Source organism: Drosophila gunungcola, assembly GCF_025200985.1.
Source record: "Drosophila gunungcola strain Sukarami chromosome 2R unlocalized genomic scaffold, Dgunungcola_SK_2 000079F, whole genome shotgun sequence".
Taxonomy (NCBI): Eukaryota; Metazoa; Arthropoda; class Insecta; order Diptera; family Drosophilidae; genus Drosophila; species Drosophila gunungcola.
Genome location: NW_026453177.1, coordinates 286,670 through 313,440, shown reverse-complemented (window position 1 = coordinate 313,440; position 26,771 = coordinate 286,670). Strand labels below are relative to the sequence as shown.

Below are 26,771 nucleotides of genomic sequence, written 5' to 3'. Positions count from 1 at the left end.
CTTGCGGTGATTACGAGCAACATGAGCATAAAAATTGCTTACGCTTTGTAGACAATATCTTTGGATGAGAAGGCGGGCGGGTTCTGGGGTGTCGTTTATGGAAATCTAAGAACTGGAACTGAGTCCTCATCCGCATCAGCATCTGCGCGATCTGATGCTGCGATCTCCAAGCAATTGTTGAGCCCGTGTCAGGTCGTGAAATACAAATTTCCCATTCTGATTGCTTGTTTCAGAGCGCCTACGTTAATTCTTGCTGCTGCATACATAAAGGTTGTGTCACGCGGTCAACCCTAGGTGAGCCTGAAGTTTTGTCGGCGTCTTACAACTTGCTTATGACACATGATGCATCTGATAGAGAGCGCCGGTCGAGCGGCTATAGACAGTCCTTTGAGGGACAGAAAATGTTGCATAGCTTAAATTGAACGACTTACTGAGTACAATTTATTGGCGTAATCTTTAATTGAACTACAACGAGCTGGCGGAAGGCACTCGAAAACAGACATTTTTGCTGGTCAGTCTCCTGGCTGGCACCAGGAGATGGTCTTTATCATCAATTGCTCATGTGCTGGTAGCTTCGTGGCCACTGATCACGACTCTTTCACTAGAATAAAATAAATTTTCTTAGATTTTCGTTCTTTTTATATTGTCCACTGATGAGCACTAAAATCTAGATTTTGGATCAGCTACGTACTTTTTAAAAGAATTATTTCAGCGTTTTTAGTGTGCATGTTCTACAATTTGTTGAGTGCGGGTTGAAAATATGGTATCTTAGTTACCAGTTTGGTTCATAGCTTACAGCGTACCACCTGTTGATCTTCTTGAAGGGGTCATGTCCACAATGGGGCGCCTTGTGAAGCTCTCCCTGTAGCTTGTTAACCTTAACTTTTAATCGAAGAACATTTTTTCAAAATGTTTCAATCAAAAGTCATTTGAGTTAGATTTTTACTACACAAGAGTGCCCATGCCAAATGTTCAAAGCAATTCCTTGATTACACCTATCCTTCAAAAACAAGTCATTTCCATGCGTACTCAGGATGCATTCTTGTTCAGGTCCCCGACAATCTTAGCACAGTCACGTCCCATATGATGACGATGAAGTTAGAGCATGGCAATCACAGATGCAAGAAAACCAATCAGCACAGCAGCTTTCGGAGGGCTTAGATGTCTGAAGTGCAGTACAAAACAATCTATCACGTATGTAATTCCCATGAAAAATTTGCACTGGGACTGTATTGATGATAATGAAGATGCTGGGGATGGCAAACACCAAAAACGGGAGCCAAATTGTTGAAGGTGGAATAATAATTTCGTACAACTGAAAAGAGCTCGTGAGTTACATTCTTGGGGTTTGAAGCGGGGCCAATCGATTCGCCAAACGCAATGCACATGATTGAACTGCACTAGTTTTAATGCATTTGGACTTATGCACTAGGCTGGAGAAGTTGAACCTTAAGTTCAGCACAATTTGTGGCGGAGCTAATAAAATGCTATCTGCACGATCTGCGTTGCTGTGGAAACACGTAGAGACCCAATTTTTAAGCATTTCGCCAGCTACTTGTTAGGGGTCAGGCGGGGAGCGAGCTTCATCATCAATTTCGTTCGGGCCTCTCTGTCTCATAATCCCATGTTTGTTTGCATTAGCCACTGCAGACAGGCTGCAATTATGTCGTTTGGGCTTTGATGGCAGCCGGGACTGCGACTGCGGGCTTCTGACTTGTGAGAGGTTTTGTGAGAGGAGAAGTTTTCGAGAGGAAAGCTATCCTACGTTCGTACCCTCACAAAAACGGAGTGCTTAAACTTTGATATTGGAAATGCAAAAAAAGTGGAGAGGACACTCAATACTCTGGATGAATTTGATCGAAGGGTATACAATATTTCAACTCGCTGTACATTTAATGCCAATTTGATTGCTGCAGACTTTGTGGCGCATATGAATTATGGGTTTAGTTTGGTTATTCAAATCGGTAGTCGAGTCACATTCCTTTGGTCTGCACTTTGGCTTTGTGACTGGGTTGTATTTTGTGTTGAATTCGATGTTCCCATTGTCGGTTAGTGGACCATGGGAAGTAGTGTCCTCTGCGTCGGAGTTATTGCGGCGCGTTAAAAAGCGTGCGAGACGCTTGCACGCAGTCAACGAACCGCACGCTCTGCTGCCTCATCTGTCTATTTTTTCTAATGCTTTTTGTTTTTTGCACATTTCTCAAAATTAACACTTCGCCACACTCTAGCCAACACTCGCACTTTCCCAAATTCATAAATGCGCATAAATTATGCCAAAAACACAATCCAACCCTCCGGTGGGTTTTGCGGTTTTTTTTTTGCGCTTCAATTTTAATGAGTGAAAAATCATGTTTAACATTAAATGCACATATCTACTCACTGAGTACCATATTTTTGATTTAAGCAAACAAATGCTTTTCAAAAATTGATTACTCTTTGTAGTTAAATAAATAATTTCCTACTCATTTGAAAAGAGGGACATAATTAGAATCAATCAAAAGTTAGGCAAAAAAAAATTATAGTTTATAAATCAATATTATAAAATCTAACAAAGAAGAATTTATTTTATAAGGTGCTACAAAGTTCGCGTTCAGTGTATCAGTTTATTTTAACTTGTTTATTTTTAAAAGACCCAGCCTTTTTATTTCAAAGTCTGTGGTCGCGTGTCGCTCTTCTTTGTTTTGAGTAACTGAATTGCGTTTGTTCTTTTTTTTTTTTGTAATTAGCTTCATTTTGGGTTTTCTGTATTGAGCAAGGCTTTCAGTTTTCTAGTTGAATGCGTTGAAAAAAAGGGTGTTTAAAATGAGTAAGCAAAAATATAACATAAATTTAAAACAATGGTATGCACCTTAAATAAAAATAAACTGACTGAACCTTAATATTAACTGTTTACAGTTACTTTATATTTTAAGCAATAAATGAAGTGTTAAGTGAATTTGCTTAGCTTATTTAAAAATTAAAAAATAAATAAAATGCAAAATAAATTTGTTTGCTGAAGATTTTTATAATCATTTAAACTGAGGCAGGATCAACATCAATATTACATTCAAGTCTCCATGGAAATATTTAAATTAAGTGCTAGGAAACTTCAACTCAGATAAATCGCAAGGTTTAATGCCTTACCCAGTCTAGGTTCAAGAGGGGAAAAACACGCAAAAACCGTCTACAATAATCATTAAACGAAACTTCAGAGGCATTTGGGAAAAGGCTCCCAACGCTTTTGCCTGACTGATTTGGTAATTTTGCATTTGTATCGAACTTAAAAAAACTTCTATCCGTCCCAAAAAAAGTTTGCATTTTCTCGAGGCGAATGAGTTTGCAATTTATTTTTTGAATTTTCTTCTGTTCTTTCCTAGCATGGAAAATAATTTATAATGAATTGACAAAATTGTACCGGGATAGAAGACGGCGCAGATACATACCGTCCCACATACATACATAATACGCTTTTAATGAGAAATACTGTATTGGGTTTGGCCTTTAGGCGGGTAAGTCCTTAGGTCCTTAAGGGTGTAGACAAAAGCACTGTCCGCGACCAGTCAATTAAATTAAACGCTTCGTTTCGTTAGAGTTCGAGACTTCGCTAAATTTCGATTACGCATCTTCTTTTTAGTGCGTGGTCTGAGGACCCCGCTTTATGCAGAGTCATGCAATGACAACACTTGATTACCATTGACACGCCACTCGGTTGCTGGAATAAAACAACTAATGTTAAATTTGTTTCTCGTGCCAAGTTTAATTGCTTTCCCACATGCAGGTAGCATATACAATTCGGTAGCATACATTTCGAATTAATCTGTTGGCTGCTTTTAGGCGGCGTTTAAAGTTGTATGATTAAAATGAAAAGATATATTCACTTTTCATTTAATTTTGCCTTGAATTCTGTTATATTGGGCTTTTTACGCATCATAGCTTTGAACAAACAAAAATTGAATAAGGAACAAAAACTCGATGAAAACCAGAAGGCAGCTTCACTGGAATTCGAAGTTAGCTCCGAACAAAAAAGTGAAAATTATCGCCTGGCACAGGAGGCGATGGCAGATGAAAGTACACTCAAGTAGTCTCGGGGATTTCTAGTGTTTGCATGGCTTATTCAACTTTACCCAGCTCCAAAAAGAACGAAAAGAATTGTTGGAACAAGTGTCTATGTGAGATTTGGACTGGATGTAGGCTGGGCGGCCCTCTTAGGCGTCTAGAAATCCCAAAAATGTGCACAGACTCCGCGTCATCCGCTTCCGCCCGCTTATCCACGATGGGATCCAACAACAACGGATAGACCTGAGCTCTGCCGACGATGTCTGGCAAGGCGATTTAGCAAATTAAATGGTTTTTAATGCATGGAGTGCTCTCTTACTTACTTCATAATTTGATGCCAGCCATGCAAATGCGAATACGGCTGAGTCCACAGGACGGCCCAGAATACAGAATCAGAATTTGCTTCAGTGGGCTGTCTTTTATTTTTATCCAAGACTTTTATTTTGTATTCTTATGGAAGGGTTTCCCCATTGAGTTTTTTGTAGGCTCTGTGCAATTTCCTCTTTGAGTATTGCAAACGAACAATTTATAGTAGCAGGATACAAGGTGTTTATTTTTAATTACAAAATAAGTAAAATTAAGAACTGAGACTGTACTATAAAGCGGAATGGAGTTTCCGAGCTTAAAGTCCGCAAATTGAAAAACATGTGTCGCGCGATATAATTAAAAAAATATCCTTACAAAAATTAACATCTATTACGGATGTTAACATCCGATGAAACGCCATTGTACCCACACTCCTGACTTTCCCCGGCAACTGATTCCCCCAAATTTATATGAAGCAATCTATTCAAACCCTCTTAAAACGTTACCGCAAATTACACACTTGACTGCGACTGCTACGCACTTTCGGCACATTGACACATCGCGGAAAACTGGAAAATGCAAAACGAAGCCTTGTTTTGCAGGCATACACACGCGACAACTGTCACGTGTTCCGTTGAGTGCTTTGTTCTGGAAAATTTCGCAGGTCGGAAAATTCGCAAGTAAATGGTGTGAGCGGCTTACACCCTTAACATGCTTCCCACTTATTATTTCAATTCCCGTTAGCCAATTTCCTTAATATTGGGTTATTGGGTTGTGTACTTTTGCGGGTTTTGGTGGAAATGGAGATCTGGGTATTAGTAAATTCTTCGCCAACATTGAAGCTTATGAATGTTCAATTGCGTTATGTAAAAAAAAAAGCATTAAATACGCTTTGCGATTGCGAAAATGACAGTTGAATATTTGATAAATGTCCATACGCGTGTGCGTTACGAGTCGAATCCCACGCTGTGCCTGCAAAGGGGGGCTTTCCTTTTACAGATTTTATTACTTGGAAAATGGCATACAAGCTAAGTTGCTTCCGCATTGCTCTGGGCTATTTTTCGTTTCTTAAGGGCGCTACTTTCAACAAATTGAGCCAATTTTTTAATGAGGGGTTTGAGTCTGCTTTATCCGAGAACATAAAATTAAAGGAAAATCCAAACGCTTAACGTTGAAAGGAAACACAGAAAATCAAACACGATAAGTATTGAAGTAAACTCGAACTATTTTTATACCCTTGCAGAGGGTATTATAATTTCAGTCAGAAGTTTGCAACGCAGTGAAGGAGACATCTCCGACCCTATAAAGTATATATATTCTTGATCAGCATCACTAGGGGAGTGGATCTAGCCATGTCCGTCTGTCCGTCCGTCTGTCAGTCCGGTTTTTACGCAAACTAGTCTCTCAGTTTTAAAGCTATTTGCATGAAACTTTCCCAAAAGTTGTCTTTCTATTGCAGGTAGTATATAAGTCGGAACGAGCCGAATCGGATGACTATAGCATATAGCTCCCATAGGAATAATCGGAAAAATAAATAAAAAAAAGTTCTAACTTTGGGGTTTTTTAATTTTTTTTAGTTCGTTGACATATAGTAATGGTTAAATTTTTCAGAATTACGGCTTTAATTCCATCAAAATCGGACGACTATAACATAAAGCTCCCATGGGAACAATACAAATATAACAAAAAATTTAACTTTCTTATTTTGTAATTTTTTTTAGAAATTCTTTATGATAAATTAATAATTTGACAGTTCAGAATTACACTTTTAATTTTATTAAAATCGGAAAACAATATCATGAAGTAAAGTTTGCTTTGTTGTAAATTTATTGATATATAAGAATAAAATTTGTTTTAAATTTATATCTTAGTTTTTAGTGGAGAAAAGCAATGTTAAAGTCAGGCATACCAACTGTGCCAATAATTAAGTTCGTCACTGTAGCTCCGATAGAAACTATAAAATAAAATAAATACACGCAAGTCAATCATGATTTTAATGTTTTGAAGACAGTAGCGTAGATAGGGGGGGGGGGGGGGGGGGATCAGGGGGATCAATCCCCCCCTTGGGTCTGAGAATTTTAAGATGATATAATCTCAAAATTGAAAAATAAACACATTTTTACGCGATGACTCTGCTGTACAGCATATTCAAGTTTCGAATGCCCGAGTTATGTTCAATACTGTTGAATTCTTGTCAATCGACAAATTCTTCCTGGAATCTTTTAGCTTGCCAGCGGTCGCTGCGTTTCCCAGGATTTACGCAGTTTTGGCGTCTGCCTGCCGGTTTGTTGTTCATCAGGAGGGTTCGTGGAAAATATGATAACTCCAGGGCTTCTAACGGACCGACCAATCATGCGACCTCCAAGTGATACCTCAGTCAGTCACAGTCCCTTTCAGTTTACTGCGTGCTGCGGCGCTGCATCAGCTGCATATAATCACAGCGGACGAAGTCATTGATGAATTAGCAAAAAAATCTCGAAAGCTTGAATTTCTTCTGCGATAAGAGAATTTTTTTATAATGCAACTTATCAATGTGAAAAATGTGACCAATTTCTGTACACGACTGTGCAACGCGGATTATTATCGCAGTGTAAAATAAATCTTACAAAAAAACAGGATATTATTCTGAGTCATATCCATATCAAAAAGCTATCTACGCCACTGTTTCAAGAATATTTAATTTTTGCAATTGCTGCAAGGCTATATAAACTTCGGCTTGCCGAAGTTTGCTTGCTTTCTTTTTTTCTTTAGAAATAAATTTATAAGACAATTTCCTGATATTTAATTTCAATTTCGTTCAAAAAGACCCAATAAACCAAAGCAGAAAGACAATCTAAGACGGTCACAGGACATACTACCATTTCCTTGCCTATAATAAATAACAAGCAACAACTAAAAATTCCTGAGCAAGCAAATAATAATAATTTTGTGAACAATCCTTGGAATCCTGCATCTCCTCCTACTTCTTTCCTGAGAGGTCAGACTACGCCTTTGTTTATGACGCAGTAATATTGAAATCAGGATAATTGTGCAAAGGGAAGTGAAGAAAAAACCGCAAATAGTTTGGGTTCAGAGCAAAGTACTAGTCACGAGTGGTCATTCATTCCGTAACGAAGATATTTCGAGAGCAATTCCAGTGCGACAAAAACTGAAAAAAGGAAGGGCAGTGGACGTCGAAGGCTGAAGTGGAACATAAAACTCTTCCATGCAGAAAGTGGTCAACATTTTTGCTACTGCCATGGGCAAGAATAAAAGACGTTGCCGAGCAAATACGATCCAAATGCAAAAAAAGGTAGCAATCATGGTGCCGAGTAGTCTTCGAATAATAATAACCTCCATACTAGTTTATGTTGCATTCTGCTTAGCAGTTGGAGCTCTCTTGCGGTAATAAAACATAAGACATTCTTCGTGGCATACTCTCGTAAATGTGGCAGTGAAAGGCAAACTAAAATGAGCACTCAACTTATATAAATAAATTCAGCCATTTCCCGAACTCAAGGATTTAGGGATTCTTGATAAGTGAAATAAATAAAGAGTACATTTTTAAACATCTTCTATAAAGGCTCTTTCTAAAAAGTTAAAGCTTTCGTCAGTTTGTATAATGAGTATAAGAAATTCAGGTATCCAGTTAGTAACTTCTTCCCAGCAAATATGGCACTCCCATTCGTTACCTGCAGGCCCACGATCAGAATCAGAAGCACCTTGGGGTCAAAGAAGCCTTCTCCCTCCTAAGCAACCCTATTCCTAATTCGAACCCAAAAAATAACCTCAAATTAGCATTCATAAAACTCCTGTTCATCAGCACCGCTGTTGCCATCTCATCGTGGCCGTCAAGCGCATCTCAAAGGACGTTTTTTCATAATTAATTCTCAGACAGAAAAATGTTCAAAGATATTTTTTTGCACTTTTGCAAAACACCCTAACCACCTCCTGCCACCGTGCACTTGCCTTTCAAAATATTCTGCTTGTGTGGCAACGTCAAAAGCAGCGACAGCCCAAAACAAAACAAAATGCTAAATGCGGCGAAAAATCAGAAAGCAAAACGTGCAAAAATAAACCATGTTTACCTTTACAATTTGACTGCTACTTTTTTCATGAGAGTGGGTGAAGGGATATGCAAATTTTCCTCGAGTTGTATTTTTGGGGCTAGGTCCTCTGGTTGTTGGGCTAAATAATTGCAGCGCACTTCCTCTGCTGCTATGATTTATATACTCACGGCGTGCGCGTATTTATCAAACTCTAATTAATCGGTGATAAACCGATCAAGACGCTAAATGCTGCAGTACACGAAGCCACCAAAACACCGAAGAGTCTCACAACGGATCTGCACGTTGCGCCTGCAAACGGGTTTTGAACACCTATTCCCAAAACTTGGCTTCGATTGCTTTTACGTTTCTGGTTTCGGTTTCACAGTGCACCGATTACCATGTGATTCTATCCACCTCTTGCCACCCCACCAACATCATCATCCCCATCTCCAGCTCCCTCGCGCTCTCCGTTTCGGGAGTACGAGTATTTGTTGAAGCAATTTGCTTTCCCGAATCTTGTGCCTGACCAAGGCAACTGCGATGCAATCAATATATGCTCGTGTCCAGCAAATAATAGACTTCAAACTGGCATTTTAAGAGTTTCTTTTTTCTGGTTTTCATAGCCATCGTCGTCTCAGTACGATGTGCGACTAAGCCTGCAAGGAGTCCACTGAATGTTTTCGGCTACGATAATTTTATTCCTTCCTCCGTGGGCAGAAGACTTTTCCTCCAAATAGTAACATAGTTTGAGTTAAAAATAGGTGGTTTTGCTTTGAACGTACAGGGGGCTCCATCAAGGCCAAGCTGCCCTTTCTCCAAGACACAAGCAACTCGAAGTTCATTTTTCGCGACCAGAGTTCGAGCATCCTGTATATGTCATAGCAATGAACTTTAATCCACTTAAGCAAATCAATTTATTAGCCACGTATGACTTATGCCTTTTTAAATGTGCGCTTGCATGTGTTGTCTAGTTTAAAGTTGAGCGAGGAGGTTGGCCATGCTACAAAGGCGGAATTATTCGCGAGGTGCACCTTAACTGAGAAGGCCTATAAAATTTATGTTAACATGGTATGCGTAGCGCCCTCTGGTATGTAATTTGGAGTTGTTTAGGTATCACGATTACTATGCGGCTTAAACAACTGGGTTTTCGCCGACCTTAAGTCGGTGCAAATAAACCGTAAGATACGAGCATTCTTATATGTGTTTTGCAATAGTTGCTTGGGTGTAAACCATGATTATCTCCACTGTAGACCATTTAGCACCGATAGTAAGCGTGTGAAATGGCCGGTGGGATTGGTATGAGTTCAGGTCTGAAGCCACTTTTTTTTAGAGGTGTGTACTAGTGACCAGACAGAGGCTCCGCACATCCCCCCCAAAGTCAACAATCGAAATATCAATTACCAAGCTAGGCAGTACTCGTTGCCAAAACAGATGAGGGGAAAAAATATTTAGTTTTTCGGTTAAACTTTTTGAACAGCTTCCGCCGTCTGCGGACCCGCACATAAAATTGTATAAATTGAAAAAGCCATTTTGCTGCCAATTTAGCAAACACTTAAACCAATTTTGCACTTCAATCCACCGACGCACACAAAAAACAGACAGAAGTGTGAGACATCCCCAGTTCCTTCGCAGCTGAAGCCACACATTTGCACATCCCGTATCGCAGGACAGGCGAGTGACAGTGCAGCTTGCATCAACGCTGGGACGACCTAAAAGTCAGTTGCCCAGTTTCACAGGAGGGAGTGTCTAGGAAGCATCCAAAGCGTTGCCAACAAAGTGTGAAAATGTCAAGTCGTAAAGTGTGCAATGGCCGGCAGGGTGATGGGGCTCAAACTGTAAAGTGAAATACTTGCGAGGATGTGGGGTTTCTTTACACCCTTAGCTGTCCGTGCAGTCTTAACTTAATAGGAATGGTATCAGAGTTAAGAGAAACTCAGATTAGATCAGGGTGGTATAGTAAAATGTCAGAAAAAAGGAATTTACATATATGTGAATTCAGGTGTTTCAAAAGGAATAAATAACATCTAGTCACCTCCGTGTAGATAATCATGTGCAATCGATTATGTTAAGGATTCCAAAACTTGCCGAACAATGTCGTGTATTTGCCAATTTTATACACCCAGTCAGGATATACCCAGGAACCTTGAGACGGTTCCAATGCCTACTATTAATGACTTCTCAGTACGCGAAAGCCCGAAAGACAAGTGAGCGATCTTTTGATTACCACCTCAATTGGCTACAACTTGTTTTCTTAAGTGCTAGTAAAGAATCATTAGAGACAAATGCTCCCGATAACGCTCTGTCAACCTCAGATCTTGCCGATTGTCGTTCACAAAACTGGCTTCTTAAGAAGAAGCTACTGGAATGCGAGATAACCATTCAGAATCTTGAACAGCTGGTGACCACTGTAGTTGAGAAACAGCACCAGATCTTGAGCGAAATGTTTCACTTGCGCAAGGAGAACCGAGAGCTGCAGTCGGAGTGCCATCTTCAACGCGAGTATCACTCGATGGAGAGAAACGCACTGATGAGGGAGCTGCATGTCGCCCAGACCTTGGGTCGAAGCCGAAATTTTCTTTTGGTGAGTCTTTAAATGTTTCCAGATCAAAGCACGGGTATGTATAAATCACATACACAGGGATGTCGATCAAATGAAAGTAAAAGAATTTCAAGCTTTAATACTGGTGAGCCGCCTTTAAACTCTGGTGCGACAAATGGGGACAGTGAAGAGGCCTATACTAGTGAATCTTACGACGAGGATCATGTAACCGGCTGCAATGGAGAATCGGGTTCGGACACTGAAGAATATTCTGATGTGCTTTTACCAAGCTCGGCTGAAAATTCCGGTAGCGCATCCCTTTCTTTATCAGGCTCAGCAGTTTTGGGTGACACGGACTCGGAAGACAACCGATCTCTTGATTGTACAAGCAATGAGGATAGTAACAGCGACTCAAGCTTACTGTACAATTAATAATAACAGCTTTCTTAAAGCTTTTGAGTTTATATTTTTAAAGAATACAATTCATTTCAACATGAGCAGAAAAGTTTTTTTTACTTCAGCCTTTATTACTTTTCATTTTTCTCATTAAGTAATCAAAACAAAAACGTGACAATCGCACAAAACAAACCTAGCAATATATTTGGCATAACGTGACGATAGCAGACCCTTAAACAATGCAAAGAACAAACGCATCAAATGAGAAAAATTGAGAAAGCCTGTGTATAGTATTTGTATATCAAAACGCTAAAGGGCTGCGTTAAAAGCTTAAAAAATAGCTCTTCAGGTTTTTGGCAGATAAATATGATTGAATGGCTGGTAAATAAATGGTGGCACCAAGGGAGAGTATTTAAATCTCTGGCAAAAACGTGTTAAGTGTTTATCTATCGAAAAAGGTGAAGGCAAAATAACATTACAACCTCACTTAACATGGTTAGGGATTTGGCCTCAAGCAAAATGGTAAGAGAAGCGAGAATGTATGCTTGTGCTGCTTGTGTGGCTGGCAATTTATCAAGCTGCAAAGTTTTGAGCACAAATGAGTCGTGGCAAGTCAGCCGAAGGTCCCGGTCACCCGTTTGCCACCAGGATTAATGAGTCTCGTGTGCTTTTGCTGCTGCTTGTCCTATTCTATATCCTTGAAACCAGTCTCAAAACACGTACGAACAATCCATCATCAGCCCTCTTTAAGTGGCAACTTGTGGAAGCTTTGCATTGTTTTAAAGATCGCTTATCTGTGCTCTGTTCTTTGTGAGGTTTCTGGATACCATATATGGGTATTAATATCAGAACCTGTAAGTCAAAAATATCCACAAGATTCTTCTCCTGATATTTTTAGGTTTTGTGCTCGCACAAACAAAAGATTAAATAACTATGCAATGTCAAGTATCCCGAGCTGCTGGTCATCGTAACTACCGTCCAACAGCAATTATTAATGACCAGCAACCTCGACTCTATGCATATCGAGTCAAGAACTGTTTGCAATATCATTTATCAGGCAAGAATTTTGTCCAGAAACTTGTTGCGCACAAAAAAGATTTTCGTGTACACCTGAGAATCGCAAGGAATAGCAATGTACCGACAGCTACTGAGGACTACAGCAGCACAAATGGCTTGGATAAGAGATGTGAAACCGAACAAGGCATGAAAGAAAAGCGCACGCTTACGACTTAAATACATTAATATGCGATGCCGACTTGGCAACCTAAACGCTATGCAAATCGCATCTTGAAAGGTGAGACAGTATAAAACGGTAATGGATTTGGGTGAGTTTCTCACACTGACTCCTTCACATCAGCAATAGCCCTTGCCTCAGCATCTCCAAAAGTAGAAAAAAGAAGCCTAAAATTGCATGTGACTTGGCAATTGAAGTGGTGGTAAGTTTTGGTGGGTAAGAGATTAATGGACATGCGTCTTTGAGAAAACTTTGATATTTACTGTAGGGCTTGCTGAAAACAGTCACATGACACCAAATAGTTGCTAAGTGGCTGTTCGGTTAACTTTGTAAATGACTAATGCTTCAAGGGTGCAAGGTGCTACCATTCCTCCATTCAATGCAGGACTTAATGTTACATAACACTAAACGATAAAAACCGTTTTTTTCTGGATCAACGCCTACCTATTTACTCAACCGTGTAAATATACAAAATATTCGCAGAAAAACTGCAAAATCGTTTCGCGTGTCCTAAGCAATTTTAAACCAATAATCGTTTGGTGTCTTTTAAATTAAGTAACCAGAGCCATGCAAGCCAAATAATAAGCCATATTGACATTCTTGTCAATACTATGATTGTGATGTGTGTGTGATGGGAAAAGGGCAAGGACTTTGTTATTTTTTTGCATTTAACTAATCTAAAATTAAAATCATTTTAATACTGAACCCAGAGGAACTTCGGCAGAACGAATAAATAGAACGTTGCGATTGTAAACGTTGTGCGCAATCATAACGACAGTTATGAAACATAAACACCACCATTTAAAGGTAGGCACAAATAAGTAGATACTCGTGTTTATGCCTTAAAGAGGATGTCAATCCATGAGAGAACCAAAAAACATAATTAACAAAGACTGGCAGAATTCCTGATCGCTATTTGCCCTTAAGCAGGGGCAGTTTTCCACCCTTATTAAACAGTTTGATTTTAATCAATGAACCGCAAAGTCAAATACATGAAAACGCTATCCAATGAAGCCAGACAGACAACATTTTCTCTTTCTTAATTGTAAACCTTTTTCCGTTTTTGCTGCGCGACTCATTATATAGGTTTCGTATTTGCTTAGACACGGCAACTATGCAAATAGCTTTTAGCTGCAACTTTCTCCAGAGGGGTAAATTCCGAAAAGAAGAATAATTTTTATTATATACCTAAACCTTAATATATACACACGATTACTACATAGAGTTCTTTATGCATATTTATGATACTTAATTTTTTTTGTCAGCTGATGAAACTGAATTGTGTGTATTTCAGCAAATGTGTATGTATAGCCTATTGCCTAACTTTACTTGAACAGAATGAACCCCTTTCTTTGGCGTAATTAGAAGACCCCATTTTTGTTTTCTACGCTGTGGCCCATGCATATTTATGAGTATGGATTTAATAAACAGTAACTCTGTAAGGTAAACGTATTAAAAAAAAACAGCTTTGTTGCTCGAGAAGCATTTATAAAACAAAACCAAAAGTCTAAGAAAAAGCAGAACTTGTTGGATTTTGTAAATGCTCTTCGAAAAACCAACTGAAATTCTTGCAATGCAATAAAGGCGTATACACTTTGAATCACGGTATATATAAGATAACACACATTTAATCTGACTAAGTTGCAACTCCGCTTCGTACAGGGACTGTAGACGCAGACTCGAAAATGTAAGGAGAGCGAACGATCAACAGCAAAAATTGCGACATACTGATTAAAGTGGAAAAAGAATTTTCTAAAGTAGGGAAAATAATATAGCGTGGACGAGAGTCTTGGAAAGTGCAACATGTGTTGCACCCAGAGTACCAGTAAAATTACGATCGTTATCACCAAATCAGCGGCAGGGGTTAATAAAACTGTACACAACAGGCCGCGGAGGAAAGGAATTGAGTTAACGATCGCCAACCTCAAAGCCAACACACATGGCCTCCACTTTGGCCTAGCAGCCTCCAGCCAGGGGACTAAGGGTAGATACAGCTCCGTTGGCCATATTATTTGTAGATCTCGCACTTTGGCTACCAACGTAGCCAGCGAATGGAAACCAATCTGGGCATGCCTGCCCCGCTCAGCAGCATACTTATCCAGCTTTTTTGTAAAATGTTGTGATAAATCTAGCGATCGGCAACCAGGAAAGATCGAAATCGGCGTTTGATCGCCTATTCGCTTTGCCATGCTTTGATTATGCTTAAGTAGACAGCAAGCTACTTAACCCCCAGCTAAAGCGGTTGACTTTGACGATCAGCTCTTGATAGGGGAGAGAGAAAAAGTACACTGCGGATTATCTTGTTTTGGCGGGGCGTCATTTTTTAGTAAATTACTTTAATAGTATAAACATAATCATTTGTACTTTGGCTGCTGCTCGGCAAGGCAACCAAATAGGTGCATGGTACCATTCAAGCGCAAACTGTAGAAGGCTAAAATTTCACAATGTGGAGAGGAGCAAGCTTGTGCTTATGTTGTGGTAGTAATTTTATTCTAGTTATAAAGCTGTGATCGGTCGAATCACAGTTATCTGGGTAACAGTGAAAAATTGAAAATTGTAAATGTGCAAGTATAGGTCCGGGTTCGACTTGAACTTCGTAGATTTTTATAGCCATGCAGAGGGTATTATAATTTCAGTCAGTTGCAACGCAGTGTAGGATTCATCTGCGACCCTATAAAGTATGTATCGCTGGGTTCATAGAAATAGCAGTGCAATAAATTTGGCCACTATCAAAATGACGTAATATCTTTTGGACAGATGAGTCCAAACTGGCCCTTTTTTGGTGAAACACGTTCTAGACAGTTTTTTTCTATGGGCGTTCAAAGAACTAATAAAAAAATTTAAAAACAGCAAAGTTATAATTTTTTTTGTATTTTTTTTCCGATTGTTCCTATGGGAGCTATATGATATAGTCGTCCGATTTTATTGAAATTTAAACTGTAATTCTGAAATATTTAACAATTACTATATGTCGAAGAACTAAAAAAAAATTAAAAAACAGTAAAGTTATAATTTTTTTTTTATTTTTTTTTCGATATAGTCGTCCGATCCGGCTCGTTCCGACTTATTTACTACCTGCAATAGAAAGACAACTTTTGGGAAAGTTTCATGCAGATAGCTTTAAAACTGAGAGACTAGTTTGCGTAGAAACGGACGGACAGACGGATGGACAGACGGACATGGCTAGATCGACTCGCCTAGTGATGCTGATCAAGAATATATATACTTTAATGGGTCGGAGATGTCTCCTTCACTGCGTTGCAAACTTCTGACTGAAATTATAATACTCTCTGCAAGGGTATAACAAATTTTCCTAAGTTATATGAAAATAAATACACTAATTGTTTATAAAAAAAAAATCCTATTCCATAAAGGTCCTTAGATAAAGAATAATTTATGTTGAAAGTGAGAACATCTTCACTGCAATTTCCATGAACACAGACATAATTCCGCCCAGTAAATTTGGTCCGCGAACTTATGCCACTTTAAAACAACATAATTCCGCCGTTTTAAATCGTCATAATTTCGCGCGGAAATAAACTTGCACTGTTTAGGAACTACTAGAATCTTCATGCCAAGTTCTAAATCTCTAGGTTTTATAGTTTTCGAGATCTCGACGTTCATACAGACGGACAAACGGACGGACGGACAGACAGACGGACGGACGTGGCTAGACCGACTCGACTATTGATCCTGAATATGTATACTTTACATGGTCGGAAACTCTTCCTTCCAGCTGTTAAAAACTTTTCAACGAATACGATATACCCTTTTACTCCAAGAGTAACGGGTATAATAAATGAAAAATAAATGATTATTTTGCAGTTTTTGAATTTTTTTTTGTTTCTTTGAGATGTAGTAATGGTTTAATATTTCAGAAATACGGTTTAGATTTCATTAAAATTGAACGAATATATCATATAGCTCCCATAGAAACAATCGGAATATAAAAAAATAATTTTAAAAAAAAATACAATTAAACATATTTTGATTTAATAATTTAAAAAAATTCTTTTTGAAATATTTTTAATTTGATAGTTCAGTTTACGATTTTAGAGAACTATATCATATAGCTGCAATAGGAACGGTCGAATAATTGAGCTGAAAAATATCATAGCTTCAATGTTTTTAAAAAGAAGATAAGAACTTGTTTCAACTTATATCAATCTGTTCTTTTTAATGAAGCGTTTTCCGTTAGCTCCCTTCGAGTTCAAGAGGTGAATTAAATTAAGCAGAAACCTACGATACACAAATTTGAAAACTCAAAACGCAGCTGTCAATGTTTTCTCCCCTCACAAAAAGGTGTCCCGTGGCAAGGACCTCATTTAAATTTTTAATCAAACCTATTTGCATATTCGCAGCTTCATGTGTGTATACATATATCGCTTACCTGAGCATACAATATCGGTAGACAAAGATCCCCGAGGATCGTCCAAAAAGGGATTAATTCAAACAGCTGGATGCTGTGTCGGCTCTGAAAAGGGTTGATATTCCCTTCTGCATCTTTTTTCAACAACAAAACTTAGCACGTAAAATTCTGTTTTCCTGGAAAATAAAATATTCACACAAATTTGAATAAAACAGCAAGGAAAATGTTCATAAAGGAAGAGAAACAGCTAAGAGAAAAGCGCGAAAACCACAAAAATTTCTGCATAATTTATTGAAATTTCGTGCCACAGACAAAGGAGTTAAAGAAGGACAAAAACCATGAACCAAGCACCCTAGTCCGATATTGCATGAAATGTGTTTCTGTTTTTCCGCTGCTCCGTGGTGCTTCACATCATGCCGCATTATCCTTTTTGGCTTGTGTGCATTTATGTTTCATTTGCATGAATTTTTCATTGTTTTCCCAGACACGAAAGGAGCTGCCGCTAGGATGCACTTAACGCTCCATGGGATCAAGGACAAACACGCGATATTTGTCAGTGGGAAATCAGCTTTCAAATCGAGCAAAATTAAGTTGGGCTCTCAGTAGACACAGGTTAGTATATAGACATTCATCCTTTTGATAAGCTTCCAAAAAGCATAAGTAAATATCTTTTTCTTTAAGGTTGCAAAATCTATAACGTTTTTTAGTAGCCGACCCCACTGCGGGAGAAAAGTAAACAAATTTCCACGCAATTTGTTAGACCCGCGATACCAGTTTGCCAATAAAGACAGTTTAGATTTGTTATTTGGAAAGAAGTGAATGAGTCGATCACAAAGATTAATTTCAAATTTGGAGATTCGATAGATGATTGCTAAAATTTAAATTAATATTTAATAACAGAAAAAGAGAAAGATCTCTCACATAATTCTGACAGCCATTTTCCAAGATGGAATTCGGGGGTGAAGAGACTTAGATTTAATCGAAAGCTAAATCCTTTACACGAGTGTGTCCATATTCTAACAACAACAATGGGAATGCTTGCTCACCCCAACATTGCATTTGTCTAGGACAGGGTGGCAGCGTGGGTTGGTGGTGGTGGTGGTATCTTTGGCGTTGGTGGTTGCTAAATGCAATTTATCATGAAAAGCAAAAAAGATAGAAGCTTGAAATTGAAGCAAACGACCCCTTCGTGGAAGGGAGTAGAGTAAGAGTCAAAGTTCGTTGGGAAAGGAATGGGAATTGCGAGGGAAAACATTGCACACATAAAAACACCCACACATAGCTCATCTAATAAGACGCGTTTAGCGTCTGTCAGTCTCGAGTATGGAACGGAGGGCAACCAAGGAAAAAGCAAATAGGAAAAAGTTATGGAGCTGAAATAAATTGGATTAGTTCGAGTAGTGACGCCATTTTGTCGTGCACGGTGCAATTTATAAGCGAAGAGATTTTTACTACACATTTTGCAGGCCGCACTCTGTTTTTCATTTGGAAGGGATTAGCAGAGACTTCAGAAAAAAACACCAGGAGGGGGAAACAACCTAAGCGTGGAAAACGGGGGAGCTCTAGAGAGCGCCACTTTTATTACAGTATTGACTGAAGTACTGGCTGTAGGCTACGTGCCAAATCAAAATCAGATTCCCATTATTTTTCGTTCAACTCGAATTGCACTTTCATTTGCATATGAAAGCGATTCATTTTTCTGCTTTGTCCGGCCTAATATTTGGCACCTTTAGATTTTTGTTCGCTTAATGATTCAATTATATTTTTGCTTTCAGATTGTCTGTTTCTTGTATGCAAATTTTACACCTTTTCACAATCCTATCCCCGACAGCTTTTTATAACCTTGCAGAGGGTATTATAATTTCAGTCAGAATTTTGCAACGCAGTGAAAGAGACATTTCCGACCCTATAACGTATATATGATCTTGATCAGCATCACTAGGAGAGTCGATCTCGCAAACTAGTCTCTCACTTTTAAAGCTATCTGCATGAAACTTTCCCAAAAGTTTTCTTTCTATTGCAGGTAGTATAAAAGGCGGAACGAGCCGGTTCGGACGACTATAGCATATAGTTCCCATAAGAACAATGGAACAAAAAAAATAAAAAAAAATTTAACTTTGCTGTTTTTAATATTTTTATTTAGTTCTTCGACATATAGTATAGACATAGTAATGGTTAAATATTTTAGAATAACGATTTAAATTTCATTAAAATCGGACGACTATAACATATAGCGCCCATGGAAACTATAAAAATAAAAAACGAAAAAAAATGTTTATAAAAGTAACTTACGATTTTAATAAAATTAAGAGCGTAATTCGTTCGTATGGGAGTTTAGTCGTCCGATTTTGATGAAATTTAAACCGTAATTCTGATATATTTAACCATTACTATAAGTCGAAGAATTATACAAAAAATTAAAAAAACAGCAAAACAGCAAAAATTTTTTTATTTATTTTTCCGATTGTTCCTATTAGAGCCCGATCCGCCTCGTTATATACTACCTGGAATAGAAAGACAACTTTTGGGAAAGTCTCATTCAGATAGCTTTAAAACTGAGTTTGCGAAGAAACGGACGGACAGTCGGACATGGCTAGATCTACTCTCTTAGTGATGCTGATCAAAAATTTATATACTTTATAGGGTCGGAAACTTCTTTTTCAGTGCGTTGCAAGGGTATAAAAATGGTAATTTACGTATTATTTTTTTAGCTATTTAGCTATTATTGTTTGAGAATTTTCACTTAACAATGGTTGATTTTAACAAGAACATAAAAATCTGTGTAGCTCAAATCGATAGCTCAAACCGCCAGAAATTTGATTAAGTACGAAAATAAATACATTTTTTAAACTTGAAAAGGATTTCCACTTCCTACCCATCTCCAAATACTTTTACCCATCTAAAATCTATTGGAGATAGTCACAAGCCGCTAGCAAATAACTTTTGCAAAATTTATATACATAGTCCGTCCTTGTAGTTCAGAATTTATTATTCGCACTTTATAAATATGCAACAATCGATTTAACATAGGCCATTTTTATACCCTTGCAGAGGGTATTATAATTTCAGTCAGAAGTTTGCAACGCAGTGAAGGAGACGTTTCCGACCCTATAAAGTATATATATTCTTGATCAGCATCACTAGTAGAGTCGATCTAGCCATGTCCGTCTGTCCGTCCGTCTGTCCGTCTGTCCGTCCGTTTATATGCAAACTAGTCTCTCAGTTTTAAAGCTATCTGCATGAAACTTTCCCAAAAGTTGTCTTTCTATTGCAGGTAGTATATAAGTCGGAACGAGCCGGATCGGACGACTATAGCATATAGCTCCCATAGGAACAATCGGAAAAATAATTGAAAAAAAATTATAACTTTGCTGTTTTTTAATTTTTTGTTTAGTTCTTCGACATATAGCAATGGTTAAATAATTCAGAATTATGGTTTAAATTTCATCAAAATCGGACGACTATAGCATATAGCTCCCATAGGAACAATCGGAAAAATAATTGAAAAAAAAATTATAACTTTGCTGTTTTTTAATTTTTTGTTTAGTTCTTCGACATATAGCAATGGTTAAATATTTCAGAATTATGGTTTAAATTTCATCAAAATCGGACGACTATATCATACAGCTCCCATACAAATAATAAAAATATATAAAAGAACAATCAAATAATTAAGCTGCAAATCGTCATAGCTTCAATGTTTTTAAACATATACGCAAGTAAATCATAATTTTAATGTTTTCAAAAATATTTAATTCTTGCGATAGCTGCAAGGGTATATGAACTTCGGCTTGCCGAAGTTTGTTTTCTTTCTTGTTTATTAAAAGTTTTGGATCCATTTATGATGGTAAATTACATTTTTAGTTTACATTGGTCAAATAAAACAGAAACCCCTAGTGACGGTTGTATTTATTGGTTGGTTGATAATTTATTTAAACACAGAGCTTGAAAACCGTGTTTACCCCACATGTCAAAGCTTCGTTGCCATCAAATGGATTTCATTTTGAAATCCAATAACTGTTAAAAGAAAACATTCTCTAGCCAGGACAACCCTTTTAGTCGCTATCTACTTGTACCGAGTAAGCGGGATACATATATATCGTAAAATGAAACATTTTCGGAGTACATAATGTAGCTAGCTTGTGTGTGTGTAAGTACTTGTATACAGACACAGTGATTTTCGCACTTTACGCAATTTTTCCCCGCCAGCACAAAAAGGGTTGAAAGTGCGTATGGACATGGAAGGACAAACACCCCAACAACGAACACACGCTCTGTGGCGTTGCCAGATTGTCATCGCAGGCATCTCGCCTTCATCGCTCTTAGAATCATCGTCTCGTCCTGGAATCCGTTCTCTGACGGACTTCGGCGGCCATTATTATTTTCTTTCCAGTATTTCACTTGCTGCGGACCCGCGACTCCCCCTTGGCCCCTTTTCGTTTCCTTCGACGTTTTCGTAATTTTCTTTAAAATATTTTGGCAGTAAACTTTCTAGATTTAAGCCCTTCCCGGCAGCTTTGCTTTCCTTATCAACCCACCCGACCCGCTAAACCATTCCCATGGTTTTGCGGTTTGCCTGGCTTTACAGCGGATCCCAGTGAACTCTTACACTACGGCCCCACCTAATTCCTCCTTCTCTCCTCAATAGCAACCAGGAAATTCGCGTTTTAATCTCATTTTATGAAATGAAAATTTTTCAATTTTTCGACAAGAGATAAACTTTTTCTACTTGACTGCGTAATTACTCGGCTTTGGAATAAAAATGTTATGAATTCTCGTCGGGTTCTTTGCTGATTTTTGTTGGTCATCATTGCCGCTGGTGATGCGATGCTGCCGCCACAGATGCGGTAAGCGACGTTGTTGCCACTGTTTTTTCATTAGCGTTGATTTACATAATGGCAACGATAGAAGCATAACTGTTAAGATTATTAAAACGTGCAGAAGTACAAGCTGACTTATGATGTGGTCAGCTTACCGCTAATTATAAACGCTGATGAAGGGCTCACCAGAGGTTGGGGCAAGAATAGCAAAAGCAACCTATAAACGAATTTGAGGGCATGATTAAAATCAAACTTTTATATGTGGCATAAAGAATGACGAGGTCCACGTATGCTAAGAGAGAGAGCGAACATAATTAAATGGGTTGGGATAATAGTTACTTGCTGCCAGCAAGTAACATAAAATTCTTCATTTTAATACTTGATTTTGTTCTCGAGGAGGGTTTCTTCACACTTGTTTTGTTTTTAATGATGTAATAAACAAAAATATAAAACAAATATAGTTAAAAAGATATAAAAGTAAAAATCGAATGATAATACATTCCCAGAATCAATTGAATACTTATAACAAGATGCCTAAGTAAAATATATGCAGAATACTTTCCTACAAAAACCAACAGCGGTTTACGGTTTACCCTACGAGAAACGGGTATAAAAAGGTCCAAGGATGGTAAAAGAAAACATTTGGTAACTTTGTTTTTGCTTAATGAGCAAGCATACATACACACACGTTGCGCTTGAAAAGGCATTACAAAAATGCGTTAAGGGCGCGCGTTGCCAAAGCACGGAGAACAAATATTAATTTCTTGAAGTAAGTGTTCTAGAAGCATACGCACAAAACTCACACTCATACATTCTAAAAAAAATTCTGAGTCTTATTTAAAAATGTTTTGGATTTTGGAGAGCGCAAAGGACTCCAAAAAGTATAGCTCTAGGGGTTGCTTCTGATTATACCCTGCACTTTTTGGAAAAGGGTAGAGGTTTTAGGTAAAACTTAAAACCCAAAGATTCGATTCCCAAGATGAGCTCCGTAAAATATTTTCGTTTCAATAACTTTCTGATTTCTTAAAATGATATTCATCGTCTTTAAGTAAACCACCAATTTTGTGATCATAAAAATGTGTTGATGCCAACTCATATCTGTTTGGCTATTTTCCTTCCATCGTTTACCACTCCACCATTAATCTTAGCGCTTAACATCTTCTGACCCCTTACGCGCATATGTACCCACCCACACTTTGCACTGGCATACTTTATTTAGACTCATTTAATGTGCCACTGCTGAAGCATCGGTTTTTACGATTTTCCATTTTTGTTTTCGCTATTCTTTGCCACCCTTGAAATGAGTTTTTGTTCTCTTCGCGTTCACTTGGTTAGGGGTTTTTTTCTAGGCAGAAAGCTAAGAAATTTGGTTGAAAATTAAAATAATGTCTCCCCTGTCGCCGCCAGACGCGACTCGAGTTGAATTTGATGTGAATGTTGTGGATTTTAATAATGAAAAAATAAGGCAGCAAAATACTGGCAAATGCCAAGCTGGACCAGCTGGTTGTATAACTCAACTCGCTATAATGAGATTTGGAGTATGACCAGTGACATAGAGTCACTCTTTAACATTTAAACATTTTTTTTTATGGTATCATTATTAATTTTAGTCCACACAATGGTCCAGCTAAATAACCCTTTAACAAATCTGAAGCCAATTATCGCTACTCGAAAAGATAACGCGAGCCATGACACATTTGCTTTGCGACCCAACCCCCTAATAACACGCTTGTTAACTTGTGTTCACACTGACCACACAGTGAGTGACCAAGGGGAGGTGTAACACAGGAAGTGACCAGGACAGGCAAACCAAATGTGAAGCGGTCAGTCCGGTCAACTGGTTTATAGCTGACCCGCTGACTTCTGAAGTGTTTGTCCAACTTAATAGTTGGATTCTATTTGGCTTTTCGCTTTGGGCTGTGCATAAATTAGCATTAATAGCATTATCCGCGGAGGGGACGACACAAGGGGATATTTTATAATGGTCATTGGGCAATTAGCAGCGTAATTGAAGGCGTAACCCTATTTTCTTGCCAGGCATGAAAGTGTAACCTCTGCTGCACTAGAAAAAAAAAACTCAGGACAATAAAAGTCATACACCTTTATTAGAACTTGATCTTCATTTCAAGTATAATGGGCCGCGATAATACATTTGTAAAGTTGTCCAGATTCTAGGTACGTTAACATGATGGTCCGCAGCTACTGCAGCAACCGCCTCCGCAGCAAGGCCCACACGGTCCACTATAAAATCCGCATCGCGGCCCGAAACAGCGGCCACTGAAGCAAGGACTACAGCAGGGGTAGTAACAGGTTCCACAGCAAGGTCCGCAACACATGACGAAGTTGTGAGAATCCTGAACGAAACGCGTTATTATGAGGAAAGAATAGTCAAATATTTTTTATTTTCTTACTTGTAAACTGAAGTCCAAAAAACGTAAATAACAAAAATTTGTATGTTGTCGTGTTAGAGGCCGGTGTAAGACTGAATTTGTCTTGGCTTTTAATCTGTACGCACAGTTTGACAGACTTAAAAAAATGATTCACGGCTAATGTGATGGAATAATACATTTAAAAAAAATATGAGTTAAATTTTTATTTATTTAATTGAGAAAAGTTAAATAAAACATTTATGTTCTGAATGGCTCATGAATCAATAACAGCATTTATCATTTGTGGAGTAATTTCTGTTTGCTATCAGAAATAAATTTATAGCGAAACCTTGCAATCTTTACTAAGTTATATGACGAAAACCGAGTTAATTTTTTGTTTCTACACGAAAACATAAATTACCCCGGATACTTCTACGCTAATGGAAATTATCGGCACCACGAAAATTATCAACATCCTAAGTAAATCAAAACGTCAAAATGGCCCCTACTTAAGCTTTATTTCATGTTGTACCTAAACACATGTGGTAAATGTGAATAAGCACTTAACCATTAAGTGTACCCGTACTCGGCACACGTCCTGGGGGAACACATATAATGGCAAGCCTAATGACCACTACGCACTTCCGTCTAGGCCCTTCGCAACTCAAGGACTCTTTTGCGTATTTTCCTATTCCTTGCCTTAATAAATATTAATATTCAAATTCGACTGAACCAACGGAGTCACCAAAGTGTGCGGCATATTAAAAAGTCATTTTCCAAGCAAATGAGTTAACATTTTTCCTTTAACTGGCCTTGCCGATCTGAGTAGGAGCGAGTAGCAATGGGAAACAAGAAGGAAGCACATGCTGTTCGACATGAGCTTGACCGGAACTGGCATACGTGCCGGAAATGCGTGCTTTTTGGTAAAGTAAAGCATTATATTTAGGTCGATATGTAAAAGCACAAAAAGGTCATGCCTGGAAATTGGAAAAATGAAAACCCGTTAGCAACGATAATGTTATAGCGAATATACATATGTTGGTATCCTCTTTCGGTCGTAAGCTCATTTTAAAATAGGTACATATTACTTCACTAATGTTAATTAAGTGCAATGAATATTAATGACACTTATATTAAATTCTAATTCATACGATTCGATGAAAGTCCACTACAAATCCTTAGAAATTATAAATAATCTTAACTGTTCCTGCTCTGTCTCATGTTTGCCCAATTCGATTGTTAATAGCTGAGTTTGACCGTGGATCTTTTATGTTGCCTGGTCCTGCCCACCGTTTAGTACTCGGCTTCGCAGTCGTAAAAATATCGAGTTTCTCACTGTCATTGCGCTTTTTTTTGTATTTAATTTTTTTTAACTCCGTCTGAAGCTCTGCGCCTTAGCTTCAGACATAGGTACTATTGTTGCATGAGCATCATCACGGGATCGATTCGTTATTTCTTTCGTCTGGGAGCTCTAGATGTGTTTGTTTTTCGGGCTTGTCATCTGGCTAAGCTTTAAAAATTAATGATGCGCAGCACATTCGAAAGTCCCCTGCTGTCATTGGCTGGGTTGGATATCCAGAATATATGTAAGTATGCAAAAAAAAAAAAAAAATTGAAACAAAATTCACATTCGCCGCTCTAAGCTGCGGCTTAGGTTCGCTTGCTCATTGATGAAAATTAATGAGTGTGCGTGTTGTGCTCCGTAAATATTCAAAAGGAATATTTTAGGTGATTCTGTAGTTGTTTTGAGCCCCGGGACCTAACTCGGTCTCAGCTATCGCGCAATCGCCCCACAAAGAGCTACAGACTCAGGACTAATTTGCATAATTACAGCCCGTAATTTTTTTTCTCTGTTACGCAGACAAAAGTATACACACGAATCGCTTGTGTGCGCCCTTCAGCAAAGGGACGCAATTTCCTTTTTTGTGTATGGCACTTTTTTTACTTGATATTTGTTTATTACGCAACCGTACACACGCACTCACACACATCGGCTTTTTCCATTTTTGATTTCTAACAAACAATATTCTACAGTGCGTTTATTGTACGTACAGAAAATGGGGAGAACATGACAATGTCCTTAACAATTCACATTTTCATATTCACGTATAAAATGAAGCAACGGCTTTCAAACAAAAATGTTTTAGTTGGTAAGGAGCCACGGAAAAGACTTTAAATTTGAAAACCAAATAAATTTGCCAACATAGAGCCGATTATTCCTATGGCAGCTATAGCACATAGAAGCCCGATCTGCTGAGTTTTTAAACTAGAATACTATTGAAATGAAATGTTGCTGATTAAAAATATATAAAATGTATTGGGTCGGAAAAGTCTAGTTCACTGCGTTGCTTTTTTTTTTTTGACAAAAATTATAGTTTGAAGGCAGATCAAGAACATCAAACATTAAAAAGCTTACTAAAACTTGTCAACTATTTTAAGACCTACTTTATCATGCTCATGGAAGGCGAAATTCTTAGTTCAAAAGCTATTTTGGCTTACCGTCAGGACGACAAACCGGATCTTAAGCGGACTAGTTAAAAATGCTTTCTTAATTGTACGTTTCGAAAATAACAGAGTTGATGGAACAAAAAGAGAGTAGAAAACTAGGTTTACCAAATGTATGCAAATTTAATTTTGTAACTTAGTTTCAAATTCAATGGTAACTAGAATTTACT

The 26,771-nt window shown here is 38.1% G+C and overlaps 2 protein-coding genes across 4 annotated transcripts; one reads left to right on the top strand and one right to left on the bottom strand.

Annotated features, from left to right (window-relative positions):
• The first annotated feature begins 10,325 nt into the window (after positions 1 to 10,325).
• Positions 10,326 to 11,353, top strand: LOC128256976 (uncharacterized). 3 transcript variants are annotated; one of them, XM_052987744.1, is made up of 3 exons: positions 10,326 to 10,573; positions 10,632 to 10,950; positions 11,008 to 11,353. In XM_052987744.1, the coding sequence occupies exons 1-3, from the start codon at positions 10,461 to 10,463 to the stop codon at positions 11,338 to 11,340; spliced, it is 765 nt and encodes a 254-aa protein (XP_052843704.1). In that variant the 5' UTR covers positions 10,326 to 10,460; the 3' UTR covers positions 11,341 to 11,353. The 3 variants fall into 3 exon arrangements, with proteins under 3 accessions (XP_052843704.1, XP_052843705.1, XP_052843703.1); XM_052987745.1 differs by having other exon boundaries at positions 10,331 to 10,573; positions 10,682 to 10,950; XM_052987743.1 differs by having other exon boundaries at positions 10,331 to 10,573; positions 10,626 to 10,950.
• Positions 11,354 to 23,813: 12,460 nt separating this feature from the next.
• Positions 23,814 to 24,290, bottom strand: LOC128256984 (male-specific sperm protein Mst84Dc). The gene is made up of 2 exons (XM_052987755.1): positions 24,139 to 24,290; positions 23,814 to 24,081 (listed from the first exon to the last, which is right to left on the bottom strand). The coding sequence occupies exon 2, from the start codon at positions 24,061 to 24,063 to the stop codon at positions 23,908 to 23,910; it is 156 nt and encodes a 51-aa protein (XP_052843715.1). The 5' UTR covers positions 24,064 to 24,081; positions 24,139 to 24,290; the 3' UTR covers positions 23,814 to 23,907.
• Between the last annotated feature and the right edge of the window lie 2,481 nt (positions 24,291 to 26,771).